The sequence below is a fragment of the Apteryx rowi genome, unplaced genomic scaffold (assembly GCF_003343035.1).
Source record: "Apteryx rowi isolate R43461 unplaced genomic scaffold, aptRow1 scaffold_85, whole genome shotgun sequence".
NCBI classification, from domain to species: Eukaryota; Metazoa; Chordata; class Aves; order Apterygiformes; family Apterygidae; genus Apteryx; species Apteryx rowi.
The window spans coordinates 2,378,669-2,391,266 of record NW_020451149.1 but is presented as its reverse complement, the minus strand read 5'-3'; the positions used below and the strand labels follow the sequence as shown (position 1 = coordinate 2,391,266).

At 43.1% G+C, this 12,598-nt stretch overlaps 2 protein-coding genes and 1 long non-coding RNA gene across 4 annotated transcripts in view; 1 reads left to right on the top strand and 2 right to left on the bottom strand.

Moving 5' to 3' along the window:
* The window catches only part of HERC3 (HECT and RLD domain containing E3 ubiquitin protein ligase 3), a 53,882-nt gene extending 53,784 nt beyond the window's left edge, over nucleotides 1-98 (bottom strand). The window contains exon 1 of one of the 2 annotated variants that reach the window (XM_026090121.1): nucleotides 66-98. The gene's annotated coding sequence lies outside the window, so the exon portion shown is untranslated. The remainder of the gene's footprint in view (nucleotides 1-65) is intronic. The other variant, XM_026090120.1, reaches the window with a different exon arrangement.
* A 226-nt stretch (nucleotides 99-324) lies between these two features.
* On the top strand, nucleotides 325-3,380 carry LOC112977584. The gene is made up of 4 exons (XR_003257558.1): nucleotides 325-413; nucleotides 1,617-2,029; nucleotides 2,381-2,465; nucleotides 2,866-3,380. It is a non-coding gene; the product is annotated as an uncharacterized LOC112977584 (long non-coding RNA).
* A 4,510-nt stretch (nucleotides 3,381-7,890) lies between these two features.
* Nucleotides 7,891-12,598, bottom strand: part of LOC112977610 (E3 ISG15--protein ligase HERC5-like) — an 18,587-nt gene continuing 13,879 nt past the window's right edge. Inside the window, exons 19-24 of the mRNA XM_026090117.1 lie at nucleotides 12,348-12,514; nucleotides 11,603-11,669; nucleotides 11,346-11,428; nucleotides 10,254-10,437; nucleotides 9,787-9,886; nucleotides 7,891-9,170 (exon numbers count right to left, since the gene is read on the bottom strand). Of these exons, the coding sequence (XP_025945902.1) occupies nucleotides 8,956-9,170; nucleotides 9,787-9,886; nucleotides 10,254-10,437; nucleotides 11,346-11,428; nucleotides 11,603-11,669; nucleotides 12,348-12,514 (816 nt within the window). The 3' untranslated portion in view covers nucleotides 7,891-8,955. The remainder of the gene's footprint in view (nucleotides 9,171-9,786; nucleotides 9,887-10,253; nucleotides 10,438-11,345; nucleotides 11,429-11,602; nucleotides 11,670-12,347; nucleotides 12,515-12,598) is intronic.

The following is a 12,598-nucleotide window of genomic DNA, read 5'->3' as shown; positions in this document are numbered from 1 at the left end:
GAGCCCCCCAAGGCCCGGCTCAATCCCCCTTAAGAAGCTGCCGGGACACCGCCGCCGCTGCCCACCTGCCGCCACCGCCGCCTCACCGGCCCCGCCGCCGCCGCCGCCGCCGCCGCCACGGCAACGAGGAAGTCCCGCCCCCCGCCAGCGGGAGTGACGGCGTGGCACGACCAATGGGCAGCGCGGGGCCGGCCCGGGCGCGCCAATCAGCGGTGGCGGACGGGGCTGCGGCAGTTGGGCGGCCGTTGGCGGTTGGCGGTTGGCGGTTGGCGGTTGGCGGTAGGCGGAGGCTCGTGCCTGAGGCGTGGGGACGGGGCGGGGCGGCACGGCGGGGCGGTGTTTGGCGTTTCTGTCACGCGCCGGGGCGGCTGTCCGGGGACTCGCTTTCCTCTGGAGCGAGGGAACGGCTCGAGGTCAGAGCTCCTCTTGGTTTGATAAACATGAAATATCGCTTCTTAACAACGTTAGTCAGCTGCTTCCCCCATTCCTTTTTTTATCTTCCGTTTTGCCTGGCCTTTGGGCACCTGACAGGCTTGTTTGCTTTGGAACTCATATTTTACATCAAATTTCAAGCTGGGGAAAATATTTGTAGTCGAAGGGTAAATCTTTGGAGGAAGAAAAAAAAAGGACAATCTGTCAAATGAGCATGCAATTATAAATCCTGAGTACGCATCTTCTGATTTGAATGCCATCTGGTTAGAAAAAGGCTGCCACATGCCACCCAAGAAATGGCTGCATTTCAGTAGTCATGTAAAAATAATCAAGGTGACATGACAATTGTCTGTGAATGAAGGACCAGCACCTGAGCAATGCACAAGCTGGGTCCCACTCAGACCGTCAAAATGGCAGTCAATATTTGTGCAAACCACATAGAGATGTTTGTATGAGCTCCAAAAAAATAAAAAAGAGGTCCCTAAACCATGTCCAGTGCCCACAGTATTCATCTCCCCTGTACATCTCTGGCAGCTTTCAGTGTTTGTATGCATATTGCTAGCATACAATGTCACGTATCAGGCAAAAATGTGACCTTCTGTCTTGGCATGGATCATGCAAATTTTGCATAAAATGAATTACTTTCTATTGTAAAATTCCACCACTGACATAATAGCTTTTACCTACTAGTGTTGCAAGCAACTTCTAGAATAACTGTAAACGCGTAGAGGAAAAAATAGTTCCTTCTTTGTTTGTTTTTCTTTTATTTATTTTGTCATTTGGAAGCCCTTTGTACACAGTCACTGTTTCCCTTTATACTCAGTTTCCTCTGTTTGTTTGGGTCTCTGAGCAATCAAGGAKGTGAAGACATGCAAAAATTAAGAAAATAAGCTAGTGAAGCCCAGGATTTGTCAGAGGGAACCAGGAGTCTCTTGCTGAAAGCAATTGCTAATTGGCTGTATTTCAAGTTCAAGGAGAACTTTCAGGGCTGGTACTTTATAAATGTATAAAATAATAAAGAGACCAAAATAAAATAATTCTGTATCTGTTTCCATGCACTCTACTGTGTGCCGCTCACTCTGGAGGCTGCTACTAGTGCTAATTTCTTAATAAGAGCTCAGGTTTCATTGCAGTACGGATTTTCTTCATTGCAGTGTGGATTTTCCTCATCTGTTTTTTTTCAGGCTGAAGCAAACTGGCAAGTGTGGAGTCAACATCTCCCTGCTGGCTAATGGCTACTCCAGAAGGGTCCATGGCAAGGTTAGACCTCTTCCAGAACAGCATTTAGCTCATCATTTCCTTAATGGGTTATCTCCACTTGTTGAGAAAGATAAGCCCCTTCAAAGTGATATAAAATCCCCCAGAAACCAGGTCTGAAGATGTCCGGAGGCTGCAAAAATATGCAGCTCCTTGGGATTTTCAAAGTGCCTCTCTTCACCGCTACTCAAATAAACAGCTGCCCAGTGTGAAGGGCCACGTGGGCCAGCATGGAGGAAGTCTCCCCAACATGAACGTTGTGGTAATACAAATTATTATTCATTGGAATTATCTCCACAAAGAGTGATGGGGTGGCAGCTGCCCTGTGAACCCTCTTCTGGTAGGTATCTCTCCTCAGAGTCTTTCAATATGTGCAAATGCTAGCTTTTTGTCACAGTAGTCCATGGTACAGACGTTTAAGGGGGGGGGGGCACGTGGAGGTAGTCATGCTTTACACCTATTTAGCCCTACTCATTGTCAGAGTTTGTCACCAATGCTACACTAAATAGTCCTCAAACCACCCCTGAGACCAACGTGTGACAGATATTATGGCCCTTGAATAGTGGGAGGAAGATTTTAAGAGCTTCACTGTCTCTGGCTACCAGTTTCTCATGTTGGGCTCTGAATCTAATAATGGAAGGCCCTGACAGGTCCAGGGCTTTAACTGGGTTGTTTCTTGCTCCTGTTACAGGCTGTCAAGTCCTAAATCATGCCTGCTTTCTGCAGCAGGTCTACCATGATACAGGATGCTGAGGAATCACACACATCAAGTAAGAGTAAGTACTGTTTATACTTTGAAAGACACCAGTGAAAGAGTGTTCCCCAAATCCAAACTGTGAAGCAGGCTGGGGCAGGCCATTCCTCTGTGCCAGCGCACAGCAGTTAGCTTTGCCATCTCCCCGTTCTTCCACAGAGCTGGGCCTCTCACTGTGCAGTGCTGGGAACCTGACCCCCTGAATTCTGTGGCAATCTGCAGGTTTCTGTGTTTCCCCCAAGCAACAGTAGTCCCCAGAGGGATGCATTTCATCATATCTCAAGCCCAGCAATCCAGGCTGTGTTTTTGTGTGTGATATCACTGGTCTGCCATCAGTCATGGTCATGTCGCAACCTGACAGCTGCCGCACTGCCTCAGTTCATTAGTTCTGAATGATCAGGATAATTCCTTAATTCTTCCAGGTTTGTCCCAAGCCTGAGGATATTTTAAATTCTTCCCTGCAACCCTGAGGAAGACAACCGATTTACAAGAGACTCCCACTAACAGTGGATAACCTAGAAAAGCTTGAAATTGCAACTCAATTCATATGAGAAAGCCCCAAAGTCAGAATGTCCTTTAAAAAATATGGGTTTTTTTCTTCCCTGATGTAAGGATTTATTATTTTTGAGGTACCTGATTCATAAGTTTCAGGGGTGCAGGCGGTGAGTTAATGTGTGCTGAGATTCAGATAAGCTTCAACTCTTTTTACAAGCTGTTCCACAACGTCAGGAAGAAGAGTGCATAAACTATTTCCCAGGCAAAAAGGGAAAACATGAGACAAACAGGAAGAAAATTATCCTCCTACATAGGTCAAAGGGAATAACTGCTGCAGCAGTGTCTGTCAGGGTTAAGTTGAGCTGACCTCTTATTTTGTACTAACAGGTATGAAGTCGAAAGCTTTATAGATAGTGTTATAACTGGGATAGGGCATGTACAGACTGGTACAGAGTCTGCACTTTCCATTACTAGTTTGCATTCCCCAGTTTGATTCATTTCTGCCACCTGCTTTCTTTACGCTTTCCTTTCCTTGGGTGATGTCCAGTCCTCTCTTTCACATGGAGTAGCTGAGTGCCAGCCCTTTGTAGAGAGCATTTGTGCGTATCAGAGCTCAGAGGTGAGGCGCTTGTGGGCATCCCTTAGCATTCCTTAGCTCAACCAGGCAGTGCAGAATAGTTAGAGAAGGGGTGGTTGGAAGTGTTTTTCCACAGGAAACTAGGTTATGCCAAAATGTGGTCATGCCTTGCACCAGAAGCATTTAATTCAAATCCATTGGAGGAGTACTAAGAGCCATCCCTGGGGTGCCTGGCTACCTTGCCTTGGGGCTGAGGCTACCTGTAGTCAGGAAGCAGCCTGGTTTGACCAACCAAGATTTTCCAGAATAGTTTCCATAAAGATGTAAAGTGACTCAGAGCAAGTATAGGATGGGCAGGTGGGATCAGGGTGCAATGACATCCTGAGGGATTGCTGCTACCTCTGGTAGGTTACACCCTGCTCTGCAGTAATACAGTAAAAGGCTTCCCATCCTTTTGATCTTCTCTGATGTTTAGGAGCTGTAGAAACTCTCTACACCAAAGAAAGTGTGCCTTTGTATTTGCCACTCCCCCCTCTCTTGTTAGGATTTCTTTTCTGTCTGAATCCATGTTTTTTTCGCTTGACCTGAACTCTTAGTTCTTGCTATAATGTCTTTGCGCATCATGTGTTTAGGCCTGTTCTTTTCCCTCTGTTATCTCAGAGGAAGTAAAACAAATCTCACTTACATTGTCAAGATACAAAGGATTTGGCCCTGACATGCAGATAGATTAAAACCTGTTTGCATTTCAGAGAGATGGCCCTTGGCAAGCACTCAGTGGCCCCGGGGCCAGCCAGCCCATGAAGAGGCTCTGCATCTTTCCCAGCAAATACCTCAGAGAAAGAAGGAACTGAAGTGGGGAGAAAAGCCAGCTATATGAAGAGTGCATGCTTCATGTAACGGGGGGGGGGGGGAACTATCCACATTAGCCAGAAGTTTATACCCCAGTCATCCTGTGTCAGAAAGCTGTTTTGTATAGGAAGAATCCTTCTATGTGGCCAGTAAATTCTCTGTGTCCTTCTGGAAGCAATGGCAACTCTTCTGTATTTTTTTCTTTCAGCTCTCCCTGTGTTAGCAGAGAGCTTTTCAGAATGGCTCAGCTGGAGATTAGCCAAGAATAGCTGCCATATAGACTGCCTGCAGCCCCTGCAGGTTGCCCCCAGCCAAGCCAAGGTCTTACTATCCCGTGCAGGAGTTATATTCCTGCATGGTGTCTGCTCTGCAGCTAATCCAGCACTTTCATTTCTCTTGGCTGACAAATACCTAGGTGTCTCCCCAGATCCAACCTTGTTAAATCAGATACTCTGCAGGGCAGTCAGGGCTTGTGCTTCTCTACGGGTGACATTTGGATTAGAATAATGATCTAAAAAAAATTCCTGCTGCAGATTCGATATATTTTTGCTGCCTAAGTAAAGCCTTTTAAACTCATAGCAGGATATCAGGTTCACGCACCTTGTTTTTCTGTGCGTATTTTGTAATGAGCACTACTTGACAAAACATAGACACAGCTTGGTGCTCAAAGTCATTTCAAGAAATGACAGAGGAATGCTCTACTCTGCTCCTTCTGAAGGTCTTTTTTTATAAAAGCAGGGCTTATTTGAGGACAAATTAAAAATAGTGTTGAAAGTTACTCCAGGCTTTATCTCCTCTGTGCTGTTGCATCATACATGACAAGAAGGAAATTCCTTCAGGCTTTAAATAAACTTATAATCATTTAATCTCTAATGGGTTATTTTGAAATCCAAACAGAATACATCTTTTGTGCGCTTGCACAGCACTGAAGATCACTCCAGATTTCCAAGCCCTAATGGAGGCTTAGAAAAACATAAAAAAAGAAACAAGCAGCCAGGAGCAGGCTGACAAAAAGCACCAGGCTGAGCTGCCACAACAGAGTAGCTGCAATGGCTTGGAGCACCGGCTGAGGTGGGGTCCTCGAGCTCAGTGGGGATGGCACCACGCAGGGCAACAACTTGGGCTTCTGCCAGTTCCCTCTTTCCACAGAAATATATCTGCAGTGGGGTGGTGCCCTTTGGAGAGATGGTTAAAAAGACATTTTTCATGTAGTGGGAAAAAAAGTCACCATGTGCAGATTGCACTGTGTTAATTAAAATCCACTGGGCTAGGACAGTCTCCGGGGAGATGGTTTCACCAAAAGCTCCACTGTTGCTGCGACTCCTGTGGAACAGTCAGTCCGTATGCGGGAGTCAGGCCCTTGCCTCATCAAGGCACATTGCTGCCCTTTTCAGGAGGAAAGAGGGACAATTCCGTGGCACAGAAAGCATGACTTGACAAAAATGGTGTTTTTTTCTGATGTCTGACATTTTTTAACCTACCAGAGGTGATACCTATGTATGCTCCTCTAGATGTCTACTAGATTTGCAGGAGAAAAGACTTTGGACACCAAAGAAAGAGTCAGAAAATGATTGTCCCCAATTAGTCATTTTTGGCCTCCTAGGGAAACATGCATGCTGTGTGATCAACAAGAAAAAGGCCTGACTGAAAAATAAGAGGGTGAGAAACTCTGAGGCAGGGCCCCAGCAGAAGCAAGGTTCCACGTTGTAGCCCTGCTGTCCCAGGTGGGACAAGCGAGCCAGGGCGAGACGCCACTGCCACGCAGCCCCTCATTTCCCTTGGCTGGAGATCAGCGTCTTCAGAGGCGTTAGTCCCCTCTCCCTGTCCATATAGCTGTGCTACCAGCTTTCTGACAAAGCCAAGYGTCCTGGTGCTTGAGGTGAGCCCTTGCAATTTCTTTCTTTTTGTAGCTTCACTTCTTTTCTCCTGTCTTTCCCTTACGCACTTGTCAGCTTCTACCTTTTCTGCCCTCCACTGCTGTTTTTAGGCCTTTAGACCAGGTAATCAGAAAATTTGGGGGGATTTTTTTTTCTAATGGCTAATGGGAATTTTATCAGGCTCTCTAAGCATCTGACATGTTCGCACTGACTACCACCCTCTGCTTGCCAGTACATTTATTTTGATTGGTGACTTTTGCAACAGTGCCCCAACAGCTGGAAGATACTGATTACTGTATTGTAACTTAAAAAGAAGATTTCTTTTTCTTAATATGCAACACAGTCCTTTTTACTGAGCTGAGAATTCACAAAGAGTGTCTAAGTTTTTCCAAAGAAACATTTCCTTACCTAAAGGAAAAAAGCAGTAGCCTAACCACTTCAAAAACGGGTTTATGTAATTTACTGGCATTTCAAAGTGGCCTCCCTGGCCCGACAGGCTCTGTGTTCCATCTCCTTTCCTGTTCTCACTGAAAGATACTGTATCACAATAATATTCTTTGTCCACTGAGATACAGGATATTCCACCCTTACTTATGCTTAAATGTACACCTGACAAAATTATGGCCTCCTGGAGCAACCTCTACAATTTGAGCATCCTTGCATAAAACAACCCCACACAAATGACATCATCTCCACGGCGTTTTGTCAACTTTCATTTACACAGCATTTGTATTTTATTTATTGAAACAAAGACCTTAGTTCCCTTGAGCATGCCATGTGGGACTGGGCTTTGGGGATATCAGCATCCACACCCCAGGGCGTGTTTTTAAAAGCTGTGCTGCCCAAGTGAGATATCTAAGTGACCATGGCTGCTGAGCCTTTCCAAAGCCTGGCTACTGGTTTCTCTTACCAAACCTGGCCTCAGCCTCTGGCCCTTTGAGGAAAGCAGAGGGAGGTCAGGAGTCACCTGTCCTTACTCTCTGAGGTGAGATGGGCCATGACAATGTAAAAGGGAAATGGGGAGGGGCTGCTGGTGCTGTCATGTGAAAGCTCTGTGTGATGCCCTTGGCACTGTTCCCTGAGAAGTGATATTTAAAAGAAGAAAAAAAAAAAAGAAGAAATGTAATTTTCTCCATAGGCCATGTGCATTTCTCACACATGCTTTGAATGACACATGTCCAGGTGTGACCTTTTCTTGCACTCCGAGTCATATCAAATGCTTTAAAATAATGGCATTGCTCTCGCACCAATAAACCAGTGACTGAAGCAGAAGACTACAGGATAGTTCCCAAGTGATAATGGACATGTTTGTAGTGATGGAGGCTATCTTCCACGGCTTGGGAGTAAGATTTCATTTATTGCTAAAATGCAGCCAGCTCTGGGGCAGGACACTGCATGTGATACAGCACACAGAGTAAAGACAGAACTGGAGGTGGAAAATGCTGTCTTCTTCTTGTGCTAGATTTTTACATTCATATAAAGCATATTTTGCACCAAACCCCAAAGACCTTCACTTGTTTGACTTATGCAATCTGTTTGAAATACACTTGACTCCTCTTGTGAATGGCTTCCCTATATCAACTATATGAGGACAGAAAACACAGATACAGTCATACATAGGCAGTCGCATAACAAAGGAAGAACACAACTACAGGTATGGAAATTTAATCAATCATCATTTAATTCAACATAGCATTTGACAACAGACATAGTAAAATCATTCTTTACAAATATGTGTCCATCAACACATTTAACATAGCAAAGAAATGAGCGGATTGCTGGAAAATCATTATTGTTGTCTCTCAATAGAACAAAAAAATTTTTTTTTTTACATGAAGTAAAATATACAGGAAAAAATATACATCTGTAGCCTTTACACTCTACTGGACATTGTCAATGTGCTGCCAGTGTCAGGCACTGTTCTGGCAATGAGCTTCCAGTAGTTCTGCCTCATATTCACAGGGCTCTGTGTAGGTACTGAGTTGTTCTGCAGGCCTAATATTTTATTTTATTGCAAACCATCTACATAGAAGATACAAAGAAAACATGACAAATTCCACAGTACTATCACACTAAATAATAAAAAGTCCATTAATGCTTTAAAAATAAGGCTTTTGACCAAGTCAAGGAACACTCAAATCCTCCTCCTGAGAACTTCTCTCAGGTAAGTCAAAGGCAATATACAGGCGAGTGATGACTGCTCAGTCAATTCACAGTTTTCAGGAACAGGTCTCCTTAGAAATAAGTGCTCCCTAAGGAGATCCATCACTAATATGGATGAAAACTTTACCCTGCCTTCCTCTTGCAACTATTATTGGTTAGCGTATACTGACAATGTGATTGTTGGTGATGTAGAAATCACAGAATCTCAGGCTGCTGAAAGGTCACCAACTAAACAATATCAGTACAGTGCACAGAGGATGGACATATATGTAAATATATCTGTTTACCAACTTGCTTCATGAAAGCATGTTAAATAGGATTCTTCTTTCCTAACTTTAATCATCTAACAATCAGGCATCTGATCTAAGCTCATTTTTATAATAAATATACAACCTCAGGAATGCACACAAGTGTCTAGAAAGTACAGTAAAAATATGGGAGGGTATGAGGAGAAACCTTCTCAGAAGTACTAAGATAAAAATATTAGAGGTAAGACAAAGACTGAAGTTTCTCTTTGCCTATTTTTGCTTTAAAGCACTCCCAACCAAAAGTTAGGGCAAGCCAAAATTCTCACAATGCTTTATGGCAGAAAGGAGCCTTTTCTTGAGTATTCTTTTACAGCTGTATCTGGGGAGCAACAAAAGGTGGCTGCAGGTATTGCCAACAGGATAGTATGTATCCGGATTTTCCTTTTTAGGATCTTCAATAACAAATATAAAATATTGCAGTCCATTTGCAGGGATTCGATCAGATCCTGACAAAAAAGCTGAGGGAGGAAAAAAAAACCAAAAATAGTTAGTAGATTGAAAAAAAAAGATAACATTATCAGAGGATGAAAAACTGGAAAGAAAATTACTCTAAACATATGGTTATTTCCACAAGCTAATTATTTTTCTGTCTTGGATTTATACTCGAATATGAATCACAAGAGACTCTATTACAAAGTTTATAAGCTCTGTTTTACTTTTACTTGTAGAGACTTTGTGGATAAGAAAAGCCAGGCTACGTTTGACCTTCTGCATTTAAAAAGGATGGGTTGGATTCTGCAGTCCTTTGAAAAAGCTAAACTGCTTCTGTCAGTATGCACAAGGTAGGTCTCTGAGGCCTCTGACCAACAATTGATATCCACAGAAGTAAGCAATAAAATAATCACAAGGTTCATGGGTGTGTCAGGTACACTCAGGGGAGCCTCGAGAGAGGTCAGAACTGAGTCTGTGCATATCCCCTGGCTCAGTTCTCTCTGGCTTTCACTAGAAAATGCGGGGAAAGACATGGCTAAAAGCCATTTGGAACAACAGGATTTTTCATGTGTAAGCATTTAAAATGTGTGTTTTGGGGGAGAGAAAGGGCTAGAAAACAGTTTAAAGTGTCCGATATATTACCAAGAAACATTTTCTTTTTTTCTTCTGGGAGTTTGTGAAACACAGTCCAAAAATTCTTGATGGTTTGATCTGACTTTTTATAACCTGCGTACTCCACATTCTGTTGAAGAGAATAAAAATAAAACTGGCCAGTTAATCCTTTTTAATTTAAAGCAACAACAGTTTACCCAATATATTTTATAATCCTCTTCATAGATGTTCAAATCCTCTTAATCTCTGGAATCTGCTTGTTTGTTTTTTAAAGATTTATATGACAATCCTTGAACTATTATTTGATTTTTATTCCCTTTTAATCTTGTAGCTGGTGTACATAAAAAATAAATTCAAAACAGTGAGACAAGTGAAAAAAAAAAGTTCCTCGAGCTCCTATTTTGGTGTTTATGACATATGCAATCAACAAAGAGAACAGGACAGAAAGAGTTTATGCTCAGCAAATATAGCAGATACACTCTGCTTGTATCCAATACCTTTTCCAGCAGATGCCAGTCATATTTTGTGTGTCCCTCGAAAACAGTCTGGAGCTCCACAGGGAGAAACATCTTCCACTTTTTAGCTGGGCAGCCTCTTAAAAACCCTCTCATGAAGTCCTCAAATGACTTCTGTACTGATTCATTGAACACGTAATTCACATACAAGTCAACAAATTCCTTCCTGCAAAGATATTTTGATTCAAACAAGCAATGTAAGAGGTGATGTTTTTAGAAGAAACATATAGAACTTTATTCCTTGGACATGGTCAGGGCCATATGCTGCACATATGACCTGCTTTACATTGTCTTCACTGACAGCAATCATCACTGGCAATTATTCATTCACTGAATTAAACTGGTAAGATCATCGCAAATAAAAGAGAATGCTGGCCAAGATGGATTCATTGTGTTAATACTCCTCATACTTCACATGAACTCTCCTATGAAATTGTATTTGTCATTTCACTATTATGACAGAACCCAGCAGACAAAAATGGTGTAAATCCAGAGAAACTCATTTTGAGAGCCAAAGAATTATCCTGGAATCAAAAGAATTATTCACACAGCTGCTAATCAGTACAATTTCACTCTGCTCTCTATTCGTGATGGGGAATCATTTGGTGACACTGTACTTCTGTACAATCAACCCAATGTAAATGGTATACTTTAAGCTTCCTAAACAGCCCCTTCGTGGATCCATATGGGTCCTCAAACCAACTGCATAACTCAAGACACAGAATTTCTCTTTGTCCCCCTGTGTTGGGGTTAACGCTGACACAATGTCTTATTGATAGATTTCTCCTCTTCTGTTATATGCAAGATACATCCCATGTATGTAACACAATGCTGATGCTCAGCACTTTCTAAGAGTATCACTCACCATGCAAATGCTTTGCACAGCAGGTGCACAGATTTCTAGCAGGGAGGACACAAGTAAAAAAACATGTGAACACTAAATTCTTGCAGCTCAAAGCTAATGAACAGAAACCTACTCTCCTATAACAGAATGCCAAACACTTCCAAAAGGGTATGGGGATAGGTATTTCATATATTCATGACAGACAACAGGATAAGAAAAATAAAACTTACCTGTTATGCTTGGTGACAGGAATGTTGGTACCATTTTTTTTAAGTTCAGTGACAACCATGGAGCTTCCTTCTTCTTCCATTATCTACACAAATAAATCAAAACATTGCAAGCTGAGCTATATCATTCTTCCTTTATGTGGGGCCTGACACAGCACTCTTACTGTATGAGTTTACAGACCAGTTGTGCTGTTTTCATATGGATACTGACTTGCCTAAGTAAATGCATAGCATGTCTGAATGGCTTGATAATGTCTTACCGTGAAGTCCATGTCCAGGCTCTCAAGGATATCGTCATGTTCTTCGTCCAAAATTTTCTGAAGACTCCTTTTAAAATAAAAAGGGAAAAAAGAGAGAAGAAGAAACATACTTCAAAGACCATTCAACACGCATTCAAATTCTGCTGCAAAACCATTCTTTGGCAAGCACTATTTAAATGTATATACATACAGAACACTTGTATTTATACAGCACCTTCAAATATGGCCCCAAACTGACCCTGTTACTTATGTCCCTCTGCTGCCATGACCTGAGGGCAGACACCTTGACTGCGAAGGATTCCAGGCAAGTCCGTTCCCACTCCCTGTGGGGATAACTTTACACAGCAAGTCCAGTGGCAAGTGGGCTTGGACAACAGCTTTAAGCTTCCAAAGATCATCTAGGAAAGAATTACATGTGGACCAGTGGGATGATTTAGGAGAACTATTTTGTAGTGCAGTGACTCTCAAAGCTCTTCAGGCAACCTCTGGCTTCATCTCCTGAGGGCCTTTTTGCACTTCAACACAGTCACTGGCTTGAGGGTGGAGGCGCTCATCTCATTTGCTGTTTATAGACTTTGCTTGGAAAGCTGGGCTTCAGGGACTGGGAAGTTTTATGATATGTGGGCCAGGACAACAGTTTAGGACAGCGGTGAAGGTTTTGTGATTCCTGCACACGCCACAAGGTTAGGAGACCTGCCTCTGCTGTAATTTCGCAGCAGAGGCTGAGGCAGTTCGGCAGCCATACCTGCCTTCTGAAGGCACCAGTTCCTTCAAGTCTTCCAGCGTGGGTGCGACCTGGAGCATCTTTTTGTAGAGTGCTTGGGGGAAGGGAAAGGGAGCTATGCACCTGTTGTACAGGGCCATTCCGAACAGGGTCCCGATCAGGAAAAAGGTATTACCATGGCTGGACGCCTAGTTTAAAAAAAAAAAAAATATATATATATATATAAGGAAGGATGCCACCCGCTGCCCTCCGCGCCCGGCTGCGGGGCAACG